Source organism: Corapipo altera, unplaced genomic scaffold (assembly GCF_003945725.1).
Source record: "Corapipo altera isolate COAL_440 unplaced genomic scaffold, ASM394572v1 24b, whole genome shotgun sequence".
NCBI classification, from domain to species: Eukaryota; Metazoa; Chordata; class Aves; order Passeriformes; family Pipridae; genus Corapipo; species Corapipo altera.
The window spans coordinates 7,146,247-7,169,146 of record NW_020884888.1 but is presented as its reverse complement, the minus strand read 5'-3'; the positions used below and the strand labels follow the sequence as shown (position 1 = coordinate 7,169,146).

The 22,900-nt window shown below is 39.6% G+C and overlaps 1 protein-coding gene across 7 annotated transcripts in view; it reads right to left on the bottom strand.

The window, feature by feature from the left end:
• Positions 1 to 22,900, bottom strand: part of EPB41L4B (erythrocyte membrane protein band 4.1 like 4B) — a 171,825-nt gene that overhangs the window by 105,027 nt on the left and 43,898 nt on the right. For all 7 annotated transcript variants that reach the window (XM_027644031.1, XM_027644026.1, XM_027644028.1 and 4 more), the window contains exons 2-3: positions 15,687 to 15,791; positions 1,862 to 1,904 (exon numbers count right to left, since the gene is read on the bottom strand). In XM_027644031.1, coding sequence (XP_027499832.1) covers positions 1,862 to 1,904; positions 15,687 to 15,791 — 148 coding nt within the window. The remainder of the gene's footprint in view (positions 1 to 1,861; positions 1,905 to 15,686; positions 15,792 to 22,900) is intronic.

Below are 22,900 nucleotides of genomic sequence, written 5' to 3'. Positions count from 1 at the left end.
TAAGGAAGAGGGAAGGAGAGGGTGATGCTCCTTGTAACCAGGCACAAACACCACTCCAAAAAAAAAAAAAAAGCCCCTACCAGTAGACCATCTTTGATTTAAACACATGAAGGAGAAAAGGTAAGATAAACAAGGTGAGAAGTGCTGGATAGAACTCTGGAAGGTACCCATGAACATATGAAAGCTAGCAAATTCCATGAAGTAGAGTTGCAAAAATTGTGTTTTCTAATGTGAGAAGGTGAATGCTATATCTGACTTTCTATGTAAAACAGATAACAAAAAGTTACCCAGCTACCATGAGACTCTGACCAATGCATTCTTATCTGCCTTAGCCTCATCTCCCAAACTAACTGCCTGCTGATATATTAATTGATGGAAAAAATGAGTTTTCCACACTTTTCTAAGGTCTTCTGCAACATCACATCAACACAGTGTACATGTGCCTATTAATGATTCTTCTACTAAATGACATACAGCTAAAATTCAAATAGTAAGAGCTTTGATTCTGCCTCCAAAGACACCTCCTAGAAGACAGGTTATAGTACCCCAGGCTTACAGTTAGACACCACTAGTAAGGCCTGCATAGGCAAGATAATGACTTGGAAAAAAGAGCAGTGAGCAACACCCATCATGAAAGAGGAACTCTTCATAAAGCATCTGCTAAATGCAAGGAAAGAAAAGTATCCTGTTGTGAGACAGATCTGTACAACACCCAACAGACTGCTTCTCTCTTAGGTGCTCCTCAGATCCGCGATTGGCCAATTTATTTTTTAAAAAGGCCCTTCACAGATGAAACAGACAAAACCGAGTAACTAAACTGGTTTTCACTGATTTTCCACAAAAAAAGGACAAAGCTATCACAGAAAGCATAGCTGCAAATCATTTAGTCACTTCAGGTAAAGCAGTCTGGAATGTGATGAAAAAGTGAGAGAAAACCAACCACCAAAACTCTAACCATAGCAGCTATCTTTACCTTGTATTCTAGCAGGCTGACACCTACACACCATGAGGTGACAGCAAACCATCCTAAAGGCCTTTGAAGAACTCCACCATTTACAAAAATCATCTAGATATTTGGATACTTATAAAAAAAGAAAGACAAAGCACCACTGAAGCAATAATCAAGATCCATCTCTGTGGGTTCCTGCAAGGGGGTCAACAACTTCCTTGAAAAACAATGTATTTTAATGTCACAGAAGCAATGTTTTCAGTTGGGCAACTGCAGGAGAGTAACAAAACCCATTAATGCCAATGCTGTACTCTACTCAAGCTTGCAACCAGATTGTCAGAGATCCAGGAACTGCTTCCCTGACTTAGCCAATTTCCACAGAAAACTCAGGGGCCAAAGTGAACCCTTCCATCCAAAACTACCTTTGATGAAACAGCAGCTATTTCAAAATTACATTTCACAAAACAGCAGGTATTTCTGTTAGTTTTATTTCTAATATACAACAAAAATAAAATAAAATTTAACCATATTAGCCAGTACACAATGAAATATTTTCCACTCTCTGAAAAAAAAAAAAAAAAAAAAGCAGGAAATCTGTTCTGGATCAGAAGCAGTGACAGGAACTGCAATCTGTGTCCAGGCAACCTGATTTCACAGATCAGACTGAAATTACCTGGCAACCTCCTCTGCCTCAGACAAACAGCATGTGTTTAACAAGGGCTACTGCTTAATAAGTGTTCTTGCACTTAGATATAAGATAGTCAGCCAATTACCCATGAAACAAAAATTATTTCCTAAGAAATATTTATTCCATTAAAGGGCATATTTAAACATTCACAATCATGTTCAAATACTCTAAGTTCAAACTCTTTAGGAAGTAACAAAATAAACAGGCAGAGACATAGTACTTACTTTTTATTTGCTTCTTAATGAATTTTGAATGATCCAACCAGTGCTAAAAAAAAAAAGGAAAATTCACATTGAAAAGCAGTTCCATTTCAAGATTTTGTTGACTCAAATTAATTACAATAAAATTTATCAGATAAAAATCTCTTAAAAGGAAATACTGCCATATTTATTTTCTAAATTTCTGCACATTTGTGAAAGTGTTTTTTGGCACATTTAGCAACTTTTCTTTTTCCACATGGGAAAGTTTGGTTTTTAAATTCATCTGTACTGCTGGGGAAGTCACTCTTCCAGAGAGGAAACCTCAAAATCCAAAGCCACAAAGCAGTAGTATGTAAGGAAAATACCCTTTTGTCCCCAGGTTTAACTGTTCCCCAAGTGCTCCTGAGGGCAGCAGGTCAAACCACTAAGTTGCAGCCTCCTTTCAACCCCATCTGATGGAGACCCTCCAGATCCTGTATGATTCTGCCTTCCATTGCTTCATAGCCAAGTTTTTTCAAGATAAGGATAAAGACTTAACCCTCTCTAAAAGCATTTTGGAAACACTGAAGTACACCTCTCCCCCCTTCCTCCCCATTTTTAAACTAATGGCAAATGATCTTGAATAGACACAACGATGATGACAAAATCATGTGCTTCCCAGCAAAGTTTACGCACTCTTTTGTCAGTGCAAGTTGCCTCTACAGAAGAATAGCAATAAACACTTTCTGATGTAAATTTAGCTTAAATCTTTGACTGCTTCTGCACAATGTCCTATGTAAGGCTGCAATCTGATTGGAAGCAACTCAATGTAAATGCTTCTGCTGCATAAGGTGATAAAAGAATTTTGGATTTCCTTGAAATAAACATTGTTCTATCTTTATATATATATATTAAAATTATAAACTAGGTACTATGAAACAAAATCTTAGGATAAAACAACACTTCTTCCTTCTTTCCTGTTAAAGCAGTCATGCTTTCAGAAAAAGGATAATCTCTGAATGACTACTTATCATTCTACTAACACCACGCTACCATGGCTAAATAAATGTAAAAAATTATTTGTTGGATAGTAATGCTGGTATTTATTTACTATGTCCTAAACCAAGGCAAAAATTTATTTATCACAGTTATAGATATGTGTAGATCAAAAGTCTGACAACTTACGCCCCTTAAATAAATTTAACAAAAGAGACAGAAAGAGAAAGAGAAATGGAACAATTATTCTGAAGGTCGTTTTATTTGCATGAGACTGGCAGAACTCCCTTAGGTGAGGTTGCCAAGGAATCCATCCTTACAGTCTGAGAAATCTCCACCAAAATGGAAATAAAACAATATAGCAGGTCATACAAATACATTCCTTAGAGTTGCAAGTAATTTACTCTGTCTCTACTTTACTCTCTTATGAAAAATTAAAGCTTTGTGAAATCACATTTTTGATAAGGAAAAATATCAACATTGAAACTTTGCTTTTATTTTTTACTGAAATTATACAAGTCTATTACTTTTACACCTCCAGGCAGATTAATTTTTTATTCTTTAAATACCTAGCTACAAAAATGTCTTTCTGCTCAGTATTTATTTAGGCTAAAGATAAACCACTCAAAGGTAAATATACTGATTCCATTAGAAGAAAAGTTTAGCTTCATGTTAAATAAAACCAAACATAAATAACATCTAAAATACAGCCCAAAAATCCTCCAGTAACATTTCACCTGTGACTCCTGTTAGCACTATGTTCTGGAACAAGAACAGCACAACCTGAAGCACAATAATTTCCAATGAAATAGCAGCTGATAGACCCTTTCTTGGAATGTGGTGTTCTAGGTGTATTAAAACTCAAATAGGAGCAAGTTTCAAACTGATTATTTGCAACTGTAAATACTTCAAATAGGGTTTAAAAATAACTAACAAGACTCCAGGAACTACTTGTGCAGACCGTTAAAGCAGACTACAGCCTGGACAGGAAGCTATCCTCACTCTCTACAACCAAGCAGCCAGAGGCAGACAGCTACAGGAGATAAAACAGCAAGCATTAAACTCACCTCTCTTCAGAAACAAGAGTGAGCTGCTGTTTTACCCCATCCCACACTGCACGTCATGGCTGTGTGTGAGGCACCACCACACAGATCACAAAATACAAACACAGAGGTAGGGTATGGACTGGTAGCATTATTGGCACAGAGTTCCTAGACCTGGCAGTTTTCATGCAGATTTGTGAACCAACACTAATTTCAAAATCAGATATTTTGTGCAATTTCTGTGAAAATCAGCCTAAATTTCAACACTTCTTTGCCTCAGATAATATCAGAGGGCTTCTTCACACTGTATATCATACCTGCTTTCCAAACGTCCCTCTGAGCTGAAAAAAATTCATAGCACTCTAGTTAAAGCCAAAAATGGGTTTGGGCTTGGCTACATATTGCTTGCTAACTCAGTAACAGGGAAGTGAAAGCAATGAATTTTGAAGTTTCACAAGAAACTAAGTAAAACCAGAGGAGACTTTTGCTATCTCAGCAACTAAGACTGTAGCTCTGCCTATCTTGTGCTCTGGCTAAACAACTGTACATCATTTCAAGATCTGGACTCATTTAAGAAACTTAACTATGGATCTCACAGCATAGGACCAAGACTGACCACACTCATTTCAACTATACAATACCGCATTTCCTATATGCACTTTAGACTTGCAAGTATCAGTGTAGAAAAGAAGGAAGAAAGGGATTAATTGCTTCAAGACTGTGTTCTGACAGGAAGACAGTTTCTAAGCTACTTTGCCCACACTAGAGGAAAAAAGCCCCTAACCTGGTCAAACTGCAGGTAATCAAGACTATGATTATTTTACAACAGAATGAGTAGTTCAGTTGTAAGTGACCTACAATGACCATCTAGTCCACCTGCCTGACCACTTCATGTTATTAAGGGCGTTGTACGAATGTATCTTAAACACTGACAGGCTTGGGGCAACAATCACCTCTCTAAAAAGACTGTTTCAGTGTTTGACAACCCTCTCAGTAAACAAATGCTTCCTGATGTCCAGTCTAAACTTCCCCTGGTGCAGCTTTGAATCATTCCCACATGTCCTGTCACTGAATACGAGGGAGAAGACCTCAGCACCTCCCTCTCCTTTTCCCATCCTCAGGAAGCTGTAGAGACCACTGACTCCTTTAGAGACCATTATCACCTTTAATTCTGTCAGGTAAACTGGAAGGTCAAATGCTGGATTAGCTTCCATTTATTCCTCTGTAAACTCAGTAAAATTTCTTTGCTCTACCAAATGAATAATGTTTCCTAGTATTGAGTGATGTAACACAGTAGCCACTGACTGGGATTCATATGCTGAAAATATGCTCCAATCAATTCCACATGAAAGAAACACCATATAAAAAAAAAGATTTCTTAAAATACTGGAAGTATGTATTTATCTCAGCACGCTCTCCTGTTGATCACTCATTTTATCCAAGTGAAAAAGAAAAAATAAGTACCTCAACACTTCCTAAGTGGTACCAGCCAGTATTTTCTCAAAACAGACATGCAGCAAAGGAAGATGTATTTGTGTCAAGATATAGCAGATAAACTACAGCTGCTAGAGTACTCTATGTAAGAATGACAGTGAGTGCCAAATGAAGACTGAAAGGAGGATTACCACAGGCCGACACAAACCCATCACACACCTGATCTTTGCAAATTCCACCGCCTCTCTACTTGCTTCCTAAAAGAATGAAAATTCCTTGTCTCGATTTATACAGCCCTCAAAGGTGACCTGAAAAGGAAAAAAATTGCATTTGACCCTTTTTGCTTGGCTTTCTTTGCTAGTTTAAAATGCATGAAGGACATCTTGAATAGACAGTTCTCCCTTACGCTTATTTATATATTTAACTATCAGTAAGAGAAAGCCCATTTTTACTGGAAGTTTTATTTGCTCTCAGAAATATTGCTTAAATGCTTTCTCATGCCGTACCTGGAGGTACAAGACGGAAAGCCATGTTCAATGCTCAAGTTCCAAAAAGAAGGTGAGTTAAACAGAAGTTGGCACCTTTAAAACCAAAAGTCAATTATCCCTTCAACTGTTTTCTTGCTTTCTGGTTTCCTAGGCACCTGACTCCTACCAAGCTCTTTGCCATTACCCAGATGATCTTCTAAAGCAAAGAAGTTAAAAATGTATGTATCATATAGAAGGAAGGAATCAACAAAAAACAAGTCAATAAAAACCCTACCCACCAAACCACAGTCTGGAAACTTCTCTACACTTACAGAGTTAAACAAGAGCAAAGGAGCAAAAGCCCTTTCCTCTTTTTTTCTGTAGGTGACCTTTTAAATATTATTATAGTAGTAACAGAAAACCAAATGAACCCAAGAGTTCACAACTTAAAACAACAAAAATATTGTTCTCTACTCTCATCTAAGTTTCCCTGATCCCTCTAGAAAGTTATGCTCCTCTTGAAAATGAAGGCTCACCTGACTGGTGACTTCAGCTGCCTAGGGAAAGGTTGTAGAGAAGACGAAGAACAATGCTTCTCTGAGGTATTCCATGGTAGAAGGATGAGTGGCACCAGACCCAGGAAAAGTCACAGCTAGACAAAAAGACTGTCACCATGAGGCTTCTCAGACAGAGCACAGGTGCCCAAAAGGACTGCGGAGCCACCATCCTTGAGGGCATCAAACATGATTAAACAAAGCCCAGAGATATCAGATACAGTTGAAGCTGCTATAAGAAGGAGCTTGGACATAGACACCCCCTTCAACTGACAAGACTTGCAGGCATCTTTCAGGATGCTGCTCTGCAATCTCATCTACCTGACTTGAAGGTAAAAAAAAAAAAAGGGAATGCACTTCCTACTCAGGTAGCATTCACATCACAAGACCAAGCCGGGGTTACTGAGGTGAGCAGTTTGTGTTTGGACTCAGATGAGACCAACTTTTCATAAAATAGTGGGAGGATCTTTCTACAAGAGTTTCAATCTCAGTGGATCAATCTTGTTTTAAACCCTCTTTGGATACTGCTGTCAGCATCTTGTTGAATGGAGACTAGGCACAGTGGTACAGTACCACATCAGTGTGTGAGGACCAACCCGACCAAAGTGCAAAATTGTATCAGTTTTCTAAGTTGTCTCTGCACTGAACAAGTCAGGCCAGTTGACTTCCATCAGTCCCCTTCAACTGACACTATTCCGTGTTACCAGCCATATAGGCATGAAAGCAGCAGTTCTCACACCACATTCTCTCTTGCCTTGAAGGAAGACAGCCACCTTCCACAAGTTAGAAACAGTGAGACATGCAAGCAATGCTGTCCAGTGGCAGAAGGGCAGATGCAGCTGTGATAAGAAAGCTCTGGCACAATTGTGATCTGGGGAAATACAAGGCCATAAATGCTAACTCCAGAGCCCTGAGGGCACTGGTAGACCTTAACAGTCTAACCAGCCCTATCTCAGACCTCCAGTCAAATATCATGGTATTCATGAAAGCCTAGCCTGTCCCAGTCTGAGTGAGCATGGAGCCATATCAGAAGCATCCAGATACATAATGGGGTTTAACTGTAGTCCAGATAAACTACACATACATAATGGAGAGTTATATGGACAAGCTTCAGGACCATTATTCTATCCTAATTCATATACATGTGACAAACAAAGAATATTTTGCTTCATACACATGATATTACAGAAAAAAATTTATATAAAAATTATATAAATTAATTATATAAAAACAACCTTGCCTTCTTTAGCATAATTCTCACTAGATTTACTCTACAGACAATGAAAGCTGATGCCACTCCAGATCAATTCTAGCAATTAAAAGCAAGTTACCTTTAATTTGAAGCCTGTATGCAAACAATCAAAAATAAACTGAAACTACTTGTAACAAATGGGAAACAAACCTGATTAAATCTGAGGAAGAAAACCACTTCGCCTTATGCTCCAACCATACACAAAGACAAAAGAAACCAGCAAAAACTATCTGCTGTCCTGAATAGACTAAGGTTTGACTTCTTTACACTTAGGAGAGAGGTGCAGAAGCATCACTGACAGACTGTGTCACAACCACCTGCCCTGTATGGCTGCTTCTCAAGTCTGTGTCAGAAAAAAGGTCCTCAAACTTCCTGAGACAGCAAATGCTACTGGAAGACTAAAAACTGGAGGTGCTCTGGGAATTCTTAAGTGTTTTGGAGTCTCCTAACAAGTGTTCATAGACTGCAATACAGCCTTGATCAGCCACATCTGGAAGTCTTCCACATTCATCAGGTGTTCTGCATCGCTACAGAGTCAGCCACAGTGCCTTTGTCCAGTTACTGAACGGGCATTCATAACACTGTAACTATTAGAAACTGAAGCATGGACTGCTACAGGATATTGTACAGCTCTTGGGACCCTCCATCTGTGACTGGTATTTGTTGCTCTGGGCTACAATTCACAGACACACATCCTGCAACAACCCCAGTCTCAAAGTTCTCATCATCCAGAGAATAAGGAAGATTCAAGGAGAGGAAACTGAGTCACAGATGAATTTCACAATTTATTCATGGGAAAATAGTATGATTCTACCAGAAGTAGAAAAGGAAACACTTTATATTATCAAAATATTTACCAGTCTCCCTTCTTCCCCACATCCAGTGTATTGAACAGTAAGGCTTGTCCCTGTTTTGTTCTGCCTAATGAACACTTGTTATTAGACTACTGAGAAGTACATAAAGAAAAAGACTCCCAGACATCACACTACAATGTTAATTGACTGGTTTGAACTGCTCATTTTTCCACATCCCTCATATCTTAAGTCACAGCAGTAATATTAAAACCAAGCAGTTGAAAAAACCTGATGTGAATGACAATGAGCCTTTAAAAGAAAATTCAGACAGATACAGTAGCAGCAGTCACGAAGCACCAAGTCCCTACAAGGCCCTGACTTGCTGGAACATCCATGAAATCTCATTTTTGATGTGTAGAGGAAACAAAGGCACCCATACTATTCTTCGTTGTCCAGTTTGCTTCACCCACAACCCATTGCACTATTGAAATCCTTTGTCGTGAGTCATATCTGATCCTGACTGTCCATGAAAAACCTGGTCACAAGGCTACCTTCCACAGAGGTGAGGATCTTGGTGTCCGGATCAGTGTGTCCTGACACACTGCTGCTGGTTAGGTTCAGTCTGGGAAACACAGTTCTTGCCATGTTTTTTTCCTTCCATTTGTATACTTGCAATTGCTTTCATGAAAGCCTGTTTCAGCTTCTACACACTCATCTCCTTCCTTGTCTTCTCACCTCTTGCAACAAATGAGTCAAAACCTAATTTAGTATTTGGTCAATATTAAGAAATTCAGATGAAAACAGCACTTGCCAGGACAATTCACGGCAGGTTGGTCCTAGCTCTCATCTCCCCAGAGAACCCTGGTCCCCACCATAGCCACGGGCATCTGCAGGAAGCACAGGCTGTCCTCACACAACTGTCTTGCTATACACACATGTAAATCCGGTGCTTCCTAACGTGCCTGATACATTGGGTGCATACACACATCCTCAGAATGGCTGTAGAGCGCAGTTGGGAAAGGCTGTCCCATATGACATTCTTTAAACCAAGGGGCCTTTGTGGCATTAGAGATCAGACATAAAGGACTTAAACTTAGAGGATCACCGAAAGAGACACGTGTGAGAAAAGTGGCATTTTAATTCTTTTGCTTCCATGCATTCCCAAGGATTACAGAGGTTTATTTGCACACACTAAAAAAAAAAAAAAAATTGAAGATTTATCTTAAAACTTCTTTCCCTGAATTACTCTGTAATTGTTCTTGTGAACAGGAACAAAATCATGAGGGAAACAAGCAAATTCCAAGCGAATTGACATGGGCAATCCTTCTGTTACAAATTCCTGTAAAACAGGAGGAGGCTGGGAGGGTATCCATGTTTTCCTATCACATGATGGAACACTAGAACAGAGAATGCAACTGTAGAAATGGAGTTATCTATATCTTGAGAGAATTCTAAAATATGGAGCTCACAAGGATCTGTTAACCACAGAAACCCTTTTTCTTAAAATGTTTTGGAGTAAGAGAGAAAGATAGGACACTCCCGGACAGAAAATGAATAAGAATTAGCTACCAGCAGCCAAAAATAAATGTCAAGTACCCAAACCAACCATAGAATATGTCACACATAACCAGTTTCTGCAAAGATCAATAAAATACTTCCTCATGGTAACTAAACTTCAATAGTATGGTCTCACAAGACAGTATTATTGCTATTCTGAACCTCAACTAAAGCTTTCAAGGCTTCCTGCTTTGCTAGAATATACACATCGTAGTAAAATTAACTAAAAACCCAATAAACTTCATATTTTCTCTAAACCACTGCAGAGACCTCCTGCAGAGTTTTAAGAGTGACACTCTTAAATCAGTCCGAGTACTACATCTCTGTTGAAGTTCTGTAATCATTAGCTGAACAAGAAATTATTTTCTTGCATTACAGTATTTCTACTTCTAGAGTTGATAGCAAATGATTCAAAATACAATAGTACACTAAGCTTTGCTTTAGAATAAGCTACGAATGATTATCTACATCCTTCTATTCATAGATGTCTTCAAAGACCGCAAGATACAAACTAATGCAGAGTTCACCGAACAGACTTTACAGTATTTTCTGCATTACTGCTGACATCTTGCTTTTCACAGTTTTATGGGTTTTTCTCGTATTAAAAATTAGTTGTTCAAAGTTTTTTTTCTCTTTCAAAGTAGATAAGCTCTAATCATGACTTTCTTTTCTAAATCACAGCTATCAACACTGCTTGTCCTGAATCTTTGGCAAAGTTACAGAACTGCAGGAAACACAGTGCACTCAAAAGCTGCTGGTCTTGTAGCACACAGAAGCAATCTCCACTATTCAAAGACTATTTTGTGCTCCCTTATTTATAAGGCTTAAAGATGTTTAGCACTTAACAAAACATACTAAAGACAAAGGCTTAGTGACTCAAAGAGTTTACACAACTTTAATCTCCCAGTCCTGCAACTGCCACTGTGTGGCTGAGCTGGTACTAAGCAGAAGGCCATGCAGGCTATGCATTAATTGCTATGCAAATGAAAAGAGCCGGTCAGGAGTCCAAAACAGACCAAGGAAGTCTGTTAATGCTTGGAACCTTTTTGCACAGGGTGCTGGGTAAGATAAAAGCTTGTGCCTTGAAACTGCCTAAGCTCTACTCTCTGCCCAGCTTGAGCTAGTACAAACAAACCCCCACTCCTCCCCCCAAAAAAGGTAAGGAAGAGCTTTTGGCCTTGCACTTCAGAGAAGGTAAATAACTCTGCCCTGAACACTCCTCTTAACACAGGAAACCATAACCCTGCCACCAAAGTCCTGCAACCAGCAGTGGCTTTTTGAGGCCCCCTCAGCAGGTGTTCGTACCACTTATCCCATTTGGAACTGTAGATGCCATCATTTACTTCCCTCCCTAATCATGGCTAGGCTTCGGGAACGAAGATTTGGGAAGGGCTCTATCCACGTTTGTTACAAGCACGCTGTGGCTAAAAAGGCCAATACGAGATAGGCATGTCCAGTTGCAAAAGCCACAGCAGAAAGACTCCTTAGGTGGTATATTCTGCAAGACACGATTCTTTCTGCGTTGTCTTTTCTCCTCAAGAGTGATTCTGCGTGCGTTCTCAAAAGTATCAGCAGTGTTAAAGATAGTGTGTCTCCAGACCTTCCGACTTGAGGCCAGAGTAGACCAGTTATGTTGATCAATATGGCCAAGGCTGAGATGTTGTTTCAGGGAGTCCTTGTATCTTCTCTTCGGGGCTCCTCTCTTGTGGCAGCCGGTGGCAAGTTCATTGTAAAGCAAGATCTTAAGGAGGTAGTGGTCCTTCATCCTGGAGACATGTCCTGCCCAGTGCAGCTGTGTTCTCAGTAACATGGTCTCAATATTTGTGACTGTTGATTGTTCTAGAACAGATGTATTGGTCACATAATCTGACCAGTGGATGTTTAGGATTGTACAGAGGCAGCGTTGGTGGAAGTGTTCTAGGAGTCACAGGTGGTGGTGGTAGATGACCCATGATTCAGATCCGTATAAGAGAGTAGACAGCACAATGGTTCTGTAAACACTGATCTTTGTACTTTTCTTCAAGTGTTTATTTTGCCAAACTCTTTTATGAAGTTTTCCAAAGGCACTGTATGCCTTTGCTAACCTGTTGTCTATCTCTCCGTCAATCTTACCATCCGAGGAGATGAGGCTACCTAGGTAATTAAACTGCTGGACTGATTTGAGCTCTGATTTGCCAGTGGTGATATGGAGATGATGGAAGACTTCCTGAGGTGCCGGTTGATAGAGAACTTCTGTCTTCTTTAAGCTGACTGCCAGCCCAAAGAGCTCAGCAGTGTCTGCAAAGTAGGATGTTAAACGCTGCAGAGTTGCTTCTGTCTGAGCGACAAGGGCGGCGTCATCAGCATAAAGCAGCTCCCGGACAAGATGGTTTAAGGTCTTAGTGTGGGCCTTCAGTCGCCTTAGGTTGAAAAGGCTTCCATCAATACGGTATCAAATGCAGATACTGTCCTGATCATTGAGGTCTGCTGTGGCCCTTTGGAGCATCATGCTAAAGAAGATTGTGAATAGGGTTGGTGTGAGAATGCAGCCTCGTTTCACACCATCGGTTATTAGAAAGGGCTCAGAAAGTGTGTTGCCATATCTGACTTGGCCGTGTTGATCCTCATGGAGTGAGATGATCATTTTAAGGAACTTGGGGGGACAACCTAAACATTCCAAAATCTGCCACAGACCTTTTCTGCTCACAGTGTTGAAAGCCTTGGTGAGGTCAACAAAGGTTACACAGAGACCTTTGTTCTGTTCCCTACACTTCTCTTGCAGTTGTCTGAGAACAAATACCATGTCTGTGGTACTCCTGTTGGCTCTGAAACCACATTGGTTTTCAGGTAGAATTCCTTCTGCTATAGCGGGTATTAATCTGTTCAAAAGTATTCTTGCCAGGATTTTGCCAGCAATGGAGAGCAGAGTGATACCATGGTAATTCGAACAGTCTGATTTACCTCCTTTCTTGCTATACAGGGTGATGATGACTGGGTCATCGAAGCCAAAAGCACAAAGAAAGAATCCGGCTCTTGAGACAGAAACAGGAGGTAGCTGCTCGCAAGAAGTACAACCTGCTGCAGGACAGCAGTATCAGTGATAGTGACCTGACATGTGACTCGAGCACGAGTTCATCAGATGATGATGAAGAAGTTTCAAGGAGCAGCAAGACAATCACCGCAGAGATACCAGATGGACCTCCAGTTGTAGCTCACTATGATATATCAGATACAAACTCAGACCCAGAAGTGGTAAATGTGGACCATCTGTTGGGAGCTGCAGTAGTTCAAGAGCACAATAATTCTTTAGGAAATCAAGACTCAGGATCTACCTGGAGAACCAAAAGACTGCTAGATGAACTGAGTGCTGATACAGGTTTGTTTAAATTCTCTTCCTCTGACATTTGTTCCAACATCTCAGTTGGTGTCTCTCCCTTTCTTGCTTTCAGTATTTTTATAGTTTATACAGCTTTAAAAGGCAGTACGGGGCCGGGCCCTGGCAGGGGAAAGGAGACGGGAGCTTCGCCGGCGGGGACTGTGCCCTTGTGGGAGAGGAGAGGGGGAGCTTCGGAGCACACAGAGGTTTACCAGTCTGGTTTGGGGGAGGTGAAGGGTGTTGGGCGAGCCATGGGGGTCCTCAGACTGGCGGGAGGGTGGGCAGGACAGCCCTGTATGAAGTGTCGCAGGTGAGCAGTGTGTGGGAAGATATGTGGTAACATGGTGGGGAGAGGATAAAGGTCAGGGCGGATAGTGGGTTCTTCTGGGAGACTGGAGGTCTCAGCCGGGCTGGGGTCTTAAGAGGTACCTGAGCCCCGGGTGGGTATGGGGGCTGGAATGGTTTGTTTTTGGCTCACCTGTGGCTACTGCCCAGGTTCGGTATGTTCTGGATATATTTGCTGCATCCTGAAAGCATGGTCAGGACGAAGGGTTGTTCCTGGGTATTTCCCTGGGATTGAATATAGATGGGTGGCAGAAAAGTAGGGAGTGAAAGGCTTGCCCTAACTGTTTTAATGGGAAAGAAGCCTGTGTGCCCCTATGTGGTTGCGAGCTATGCTGGCGATGGTACATGCCTTCGGTAGGGTCGCCCATGCCAGACAGGTCAAAACCATAGGGTCAGATTCAATATATCCTTGGGCACGATGAGCTCGTTAGCCTTCTGGCAGTCATCCTAGGAGAAGGACAACTCTAATTCCAAATCCGGGCAGATGAAGCTCGCTTCCCTCCCTAATAGGGAAGAAAGAAATAGCATACAAGCAAAGCTAAAACATTTGCATATATAGGCATATTTTGCCCTGAACACCAGGGATACAGCTCTCTACAGAAATCACAGCTGTTCACATGTCTGTTTCATCTTTCTTACCATTAAAAAGAGCCCTTCAGTTCTGCAAATATACAAGAAAATGAGTGCTCTCTGCTTCCTCAGCCAGGTTTTTGGCTTCTGATCTGCCTTCTCTCTTGTTAAGAAAGGATATTTCACTCTCCCTATCTGCTTCCCTTCTTTCAAAACATTACAGAACTCCTTGCCAGGCACCTATTCCTAGCTATCAAGTTCCCAGTTAGATGATTTGACAATCAGTAATGATATAATGCGTTTTTCCTCTTTTGAGCAGGCTCTGCTTTATTAACTGTGTCCTTATAATTAGGTCCATCATAAAAGAACACACAATCTATGTAATATAAATTTTATCAGGAACACACACACTAAACTTCCTAAAAATCCCAAACTCATTAAGGACATACTTAATTCAAAGCATCAGTTTCCAGTGATAAATACATAGCCCTAAATTAACTGAGACATCAGGATAATGTTTAAGTAGATTAATACCACTTCTCCCAAAAACCACAGATTCCCTTTTTCCAGTATCAAGTAATTATAATACCTGGAGAGGTTTCCTGTTTGTTGTTTAAAGTCATTGGTAAAACACAGATGATCATGCAGCTGCTAAAACACTTATCCATCCCAATCACATTTGACCTGAGCCTGTTCGAGACTACAGCTGAGAACTCTGGGATGATAAAGTTAGAATCTACATTTCCCAAGATGTCACTATTGTGGCTACGTTTTCCCATTATTTTATTCTAATATCACAGAGTACATGTCTTCTGTTGCTTCATGGAAAAAACATTTACATACTGGTCAGAGAGCACTAAAAACACTTATTTTCCACTTATATTCTCTATCCACAATGCAGGTTGTTGTCAAACTGCCTGGTCACATAAAGTGAACAGAAAAACGAAAGGATTAAATACACAGCAGTACAGTGCAACCACAAGGCTGTAGTCTTTTAACACTATCTTACTAATATATCTATGTACCTGCATCTGTAAATATTGGGGAGGGTTATTTATTTGTTTTATCTGTAGATGCTGAAGGCCATTAGATAATGAAGAGAGAGAAAAGTTTTCACTATTGCAAATGAACGTAAACACACAAAGCAACATAATCTGTGCATGGAAAGCAAGGATAGGAGTTACAAGAAACCCTTGCTTGCAAGAGATTCAACCCATCCTAAATACCATGAGCCAACTAAACATAAAGTAGATTTTTCTTTATCCAAATGTATCACTTTTTTACTTAAGTGCAATCAAGTAAGTCACATGCACATCATACAAAATGACAAAAGACTCCTTTAGAGGATGTGGCTTTATGTGCAAGAACCAAACATAGTATAACTTGTTTCAGCAGTATGTCCTCTAATACCTACATCTCTCCATGGAAGTGCACCAGTAATAGTTTTATAACAGGCAACACAAATTACTGCAAAACATAAAAGTTGATTGAAGTTATACTTACTGTAACTTGGGAAGCATCCATGAATTGCAGACCAAAGTAATCAGTTTCCACAAGGTCCAAATGATACACAATCTGGTCAAACAACTCCTGTCCCTTTGCATTTTTCTGTAACAGAAAAGAAAGTGGTTTTTTTTAGGGGTCAATGTGGATTTGGGTGTGTTTCTTTTTAAGTTCGAATAGGTGAGAGAAGATACACAATGGAAAACAATACCTAAAGAGCAATTCTATTTATCCTGGAGAATTGTATTGACATTTCTTTTTATTTCCCACAGGAAAGATAGAGTGCCATGCTGTTCCTGTCTGCAGCTATTCCAACAGCATCAGATTTCCCTCTCAAAGAAAACTTTCAAAGTTCACTGTAACTAAAAGTGTATGAGAGAAAAGAAAGGTTTATGTTCTGTAAGTGTCCTAAGTCACAGAGCCAACATTTTAGACCCCAGGAAGACAGATTCTCCAGGAAAAGCTTGCTTGACATACTGTCTGAAATCTGCTGGCTGTTATCACGTTATCAACTGCAGTCATGAAGTGCCATACCACCACTGAAGCTGCAAAATAAATTCTGGACAGCCAGAATACTTGAAGAGCACAGTGAAGAAAATTAATGGGATATGATAAGAATCTTCCATGTATGTTGCTAATTGCAATCACATTTACAGCCTTTAAACAAAGAAACAAAACAGGGTCAAAAAAGCTGTAATTCTTACTTGCCATGCCATTTGAAACTCACAGGCATTGAAATAAAACTAATCCCAACTATCAGCTATACGTACTAGTACAAAAGTTAGCTGATCTTAAAGCTAGACTGCACTGGCCTGTGTACTTGTTCTAAGGTCAAGGCAAAAATTTAGATACCCAGTTCTTCAACACTAGAAAAGCAAAGCTTGGAGGTAGCTTTGTTTTCTAGTTTTTGCTTTATAGTGCTTCCTTTGGTGGGTAGGAGGAAGAAGCAATAAGAAACAACTTTTTCATGTAAATCTCGTGTTACTTGAGGAAGGAAGAAGTGTTCAAGTTCTTGAGCAAAAACACCCCTTGGCGAATAACATAAGAGACGACCATAAATCTGAGTACAAGACTGAAGCTACAGTTTTATACAAGCATCTACTTTTGTGACTGCTGCCCCTCATACACCTTTAAGGATTTCTTTTTTCAATTTTTATTTTTTAAAGCTCTAACATACTAGGCATTTCCACATCATCCCAAAAGGTAGCAAAATTCACAAATTTAAGCATTCAGTTCCTTTTGTTTGGTCTTCTGCATAAAAGCAGCATCAAATATAACTTGCAGAACTCCTGTTCAGGATTCTAAGCTGTCTAAAATCTGTCCACCAATAGACAAGATGAAGTGTTATATCTCTGTTTTTTCCAAGAAGGTCATGCAAGCTTAAATGTAGGTAGTAAATTTTATTCAAGTTGAATTTTGGGGGTTTGGTGTGGGTTTGGGGGTTTTTTACTAACGAAGTAGAAGCACAGAAATTCAATCTTATCAAATTTCAGGAGCAGCATTAGGAGCTCCATTAAAATAAGCTGCATAAAAACTTAAACATTAAATTATCATTGTAAGATACTGTTTCATTATTTTGGAGGGGCAGGAGGTGGATAGTAGACACTCTTAACCAAAGTTCAACATTCTATTGAAAGCAGATGAGAATACAATGGTTTCTTAAAACAGTACATTGCTAAGAAACCATTGTCTTTACTTGTACAACAGTTACTATAAACTGAACAAAAGTATCCAGAACATATTTTCCCATATGGAGTAATATCAGCACTTGTTAACAGAAGTCAAACCAAAGTAGAACAAATTTTAAACAGATTCTGCTAAAATGAGGGAGGAAAAAACCCTGCAAAGCAATAAAAGGAGAAACAGCAGAACATCAGGAATTCACAAATCTAGGGAAAAGAGATTTGATGCCCTACAATTACTGTACTCATGGGTGTTTGCTTTATGGCATTAACTACCAGAACATGTTTATCTTCAACAGCCACACACCCAATAGAAACCAGAGAGAGCATACTCCACCTTCTGTATCCAAACAGTAGTTAATGTTTAACGTGTTTTACACGGAGAATAGCTCTGCACTGCACGGCTAGACCATAAAATGCAGTATTACATATAATCTCCAATAAGCTATGTAACATTTAACTTGTCATTAAATGAGCTTTCTCACTTAGATGACAGAGTGGTTGCAGTCAACAAACTGCTGACAAAAAACTTTGAGATGGTACACTACGGGGCAGATAAATGCGACTAATTAATTTCCTCTACTAAAAGTAAAGGATGACCTGTTCTCCTTCATTCTGCCTCTTCACTGACTGACAATCTAGGGAGTCGGATTGTGGACTGATAAATTCACACCTATGCACTGAATGAAATGGTGGTACAGGCAAAATAGGAGTCTTTTTCCTTAGGAATTAATATCCATGGTAGTGATCTCTAATGCAAAAAATGTCCATATGACAAGAAACTTCAAATGTTCACTGTCTTTTTCTTCTCTCTTCCTTCTAGACAAAACAGAAGCTAAAAAAATACTTGCTCTTTCAAAACCTGGTACCACATAAAGACTGAAAATTATTTCATACAATAAAATTTTTATTAATCTAATCATCTGGAATTTAATGCCTTTCTCTACAGACCTTCGACTTGTGCATATTTTCTGAAGATACATCTAAAAAACCCAATCATAAATGACAAATATTTTACAGTTCTACCTTGCTAGACAGATGGTTCAGAACTGTCAGATGCAAAAGACCTGCAAAAGTTACATCTCAAAAAATGAAGTATATGGCAACAAACAATAAACATATACTATTACGTAATTACTTTGTTATGAAAGTTACTATAATTGGAAACAGTGATGTAATAAAAGTTGCAAAACCTTGTTTGGTTTTGTGGGGGATTTTTTGTTTGGGTTTTTTTTTTGTTTGTCCTTGCTTTGTTTTTGTTTTGGTGGTGGTTTTTTTTTTTTTTTGTTTAAAAAAACCAACCAAACAAAAATCAACCAACAGTTAAAACAGTTTCTGGGGGAGTGTTCCTTGGAGAACTTGTGTGAACATCATGAAACCTCACAGGGAAGCACTAGGGGGCTGGGCATGAAAAGTTCCACCTCACAAACAAAACAACAGCTGCAACTTAAGGTAAAACTGAATGAGCATGAGGCAGACACTTGAAGAAAGACAGAAAGATTGAATTAAACTTGCAGGTTGAGGAGCTCCGTGATAATGAGCAACCACTGAAAGAAAAAAAAAAAAAAAAGGTGTTTCATATCAGTCACCTGTGTCTTGTCTGACAATCATGCCAGATTTTCCACTCTGTATCATGGAAGCCCTTCTCAAATAAACCCCCTTCATATCTTCTTTGGGACCATGAGTCATAGCATCAGAGAAAATTCTTACGTTAAATAAGGACTCAGTGCAAATCCTACAAGGACTCCAATGGGCATAAGTATAAAACACCTTGTACAGCCACAGTGACAGCTGCATGGTCCACACTTCAAGTAGGCTATCTTTCTAGCTGCCAGAGACTTCCAGTCTCAGGGAATCCATGGAAATTATTGTCAGCTAAAACATGACAAAACAAAGAATAACTTCTCTAAGTAGAAACTCTTCCAGACTGGACATATGAATAGGCAAGAGATTTTAACATGCTTTTGGTGAATGTGAAGGAAAGGGAAAATTGATCAGTCAGGGAAAATTTTACACCAAGTGGCTCTATCTGAACAAGATGATTAGTGCTGATTTTAGCTATTCCAGGGCTAACCAAAAATAAGGAAAAAAAACCACTGTCAAGAAAAGACTGAAAGCCAATTAACTTTCCAGTCAAAGCCAATGTGTACCAAACTGAATAGTGAGTAGCAGCAATGAGTATTTAGTTTCTTTTTTCAAAGCAAGCACTGAATTATGTATTCTGAAATATGTGAAATACTTTTGCAGAGTGGGCTGGTATGTTTTCATGGTCACAGACCCAAGGTTTTAGCTTCTAATAAGTTCTTAAAGGAGCATTTGTAGCCACCAAGTCTCAGCTCCACAGGCCTCATACTGCCCTGCTCTGATGGCACCCAGCATGCCCTCTCTTTGGCATCTCCTGAAACAGAACAGCTCAATATGTTGTGCTCGGTCCTCTTACACCTGAACTATTATTAACTCAGTTTTCAAACCTAAGGTTGTATCTGTTGGCCACACTGCTTAGCAGTGGGAATTTTCTTTGCCTTTTAACAGCCACTGGCAGTGCTGTCTCCCAGCGTTTCAGACAGGCTATACATGCATAAAGCCATCTGTGCTTCTAATTAGCCTTGACTCCTGGTGCTCAGTTATCATCTGTCCTTTAACTTGCTTTCTTCTAGGTAGTCAAGCCCTCAGATTCTCAAACACATTCAGCTGTACTGAAAGCAAGCAGTAGTTCTACAATTCTAAGCACAAAAATGCAACTCTTCTACATTCTTACAAATCTATTCATTAGGTCTCTAGGAAGATGGAAAGGAGAGACACAACCCTCTGCATCCCCTAAGCTTGGTCACTGCGGGGTATACAACCACAGTGAAGTTACCCTTTGGATCATGACTCTTGTAGGCACATCAGAGTGAATTCTTAACTAAAGACCTGCATATTACAACACAACTGCCATGGTATCTAACAGCTTCAGCCAAGCAAGCACTTGAGGCCATGGTTGGGCTGGCAAAACCTGCACTGAGAATGATGTTATCCATCCCATCAATGCTGCCATAGGTAGTACTGTCAAAGATGGTAACATGTTTTTAAATTCCAGTTTCCATGCTGCCATCCAAAGACAACACCCTCGCAGAGGGCATGCTGCAAACTAGCCATGACCTTGGTACCTGTCTCAGCTTCCTCCAGGGGACCTAATGAGCAGATTCATAAGAATGTAGAGAGAGTTGCATTTTTTATGCTTGAAGTTACGTAAATAATGCTTACTTTTTGTAAACTCAGTGCTAATTGAAGAAAAGCAAGTTATTTCTTAACACATCATACTTCCATGAGGCTGTCTAACTTGCTCAAGCTACATGAAGATATCAAGTTATTTTCTTACCAGCCAACCATTGACTCAAGTTTTCATTTCTGGCTACAAGCTCCCTTGAAAATGTGATATTGTTCAAATAACCATTAAGCCTCTCACCCTGTCATGGCAATACACCAGTACTGCTTCAGTGCTGAATGTGTCCAGAACAGAACACAAGTGATGATGCATGTGAGCTTTTATCTGAAGGAGAACAAAATTCATTTTAGCCCCTTTGAGAAATTAGCTGAAAACAAGAGCCAAAATCACCTCAACTTCCCCCTGCACAAAAAACTCCAAACAACAAAAAAATGCCAAATGCATACACACACCACTAAACCCTCAGCCCTTCATAAGAGGATAAAAACATTCCCTAAATGATATTTACTTATTATAACCTTGAAAGAACAAATATTTTGCTCCCAGTCATTTCTCTCAAGGCCCCAAACTAAAATTACTATTTCCTGAGCAAAAATAGTTTACGAGCAAAGTTAAATAACCCCTCAAAAATAAAAAAACATCAAAGAAAAAAAAATTTAAAAAATCCAAAACCAATAAATTCAACCAACAGATCAAGCTGATTCCTTCAAATTAGTCTCAAAGCCTATGATAAAACTAAAAGTCTCAAAAACCAGGGCTCTCACAAGTCACATCCTATCAAGGGGATAACTGGGAGCTTCAAATAAGGAAACAGCACACTACCACTTAAAAACATTCTCTGTGTGGGCAGATTGGCACTTAACAGTGCAGGCGAGCTCGGTTTCTGTGACCAAGATGCCAATGAGAATTTGTAGACAGACCTTAAGAAAAAAAAAATCCCCAAACAGTGGGTATAGTAAACCTCACTATTGCTGCACATCAGCATTTCTCAACAGCAGTCAGATTTTCATCTCACCACCAGCTACTGGCAAGAAGAATCAGTGTTCACTGGAGGAGAAGCCAGAACAAGAACAACTAAATAGATCACCATATGTCATGTATACCAGGCAAATCACTACATAAACCCAAATGGAAACAGACTTCCAGTCAGATCACAATACGTTTATCATGCTAGCCTGACATTGGCCAAGTCCATTGCATCACCTTATGCTTTCTACCTTTTATGTAAGGGCAGTCATGCACCAATAAAAATAAAAAATCAAATTAACACCCCCCACACTAACAACAAAAAATTACAATAAAAACAAATAAACAAAAGCAAACAAAACTAAGAAACCCAAACCACAAAGAATTAAGGGTGGAGAAGAATCATATGCTATTTTCAAGCCCTGCAGTAGGAATGAAGAAAAGATTTTTAATTATTCAAAACCAGAAACTCATTGAGATGAATCAAAGATTGGAATGGTAGAACAGTATTATAGAGAACATACAGAAAATAGAGCAGAGAAGTAATTACTTTACATGCAAAACAATCATTAAATAGTTCAAACCCATGACAAGTAACCCATTGGAAAGATGTCCTATGTAACACAAATATAAAACAGATCCAGGAAAGTCAGGTGAGATTTGAAGGCCAAGTATAAGGTTTTCTTTGCCAGTTCACACATCCCTCCTTCCTCACTTCATTCCCCACCTCTCAATCACATTCTGTCTCTTCCTCAAGTGACAAATACAATAACAATTGAACCAAATTTATAATATGATCTGCACAACGCTAACTTTTTCTGAAAGCTGGTTTTTCACAGTTTTCAAAATAGGCACTTTCACTAGCTGAGCTTTATGGCCATTCAAAACCTGATTATAGTAGCATACCTAGAGCTTCAGAAGTCCATTTTGCTGCTGAAAAAAAGCAGCGAGAATCTATCATGTCTTCAACTAAGCACCACTTGCTTAGTTTTTTCAGAGAAGACATTGGGACTGTCCCAAGCTGGACACAGCTGGTTTCAGCCATCTCCACAACAGACCCACTGACCACTGGAGATGGGGGGAAAGAAGTGCGTACAGAAGTCAGGAGTGAAGGAGTAGATTTGAGTTAGGGAAAGAGTTATCTTTATCTTGACCCACAAGCATTTGTTCCCATTTTTTCCTCCACATTTTCTTCCCCCAGCCTGCAGATGGGAGGATGGAATGAGTGGGCTGGGTAGGAGCCTGGCTGGTGGCCAAGACTAACCCACTGCAGTGGGGAAACCCTTATGCGGGGCAATTTTACATTCCAATCAGTCATCTGAAGGGCATGCTGTCCTCAAAAAGCCTTTAATCTCTCC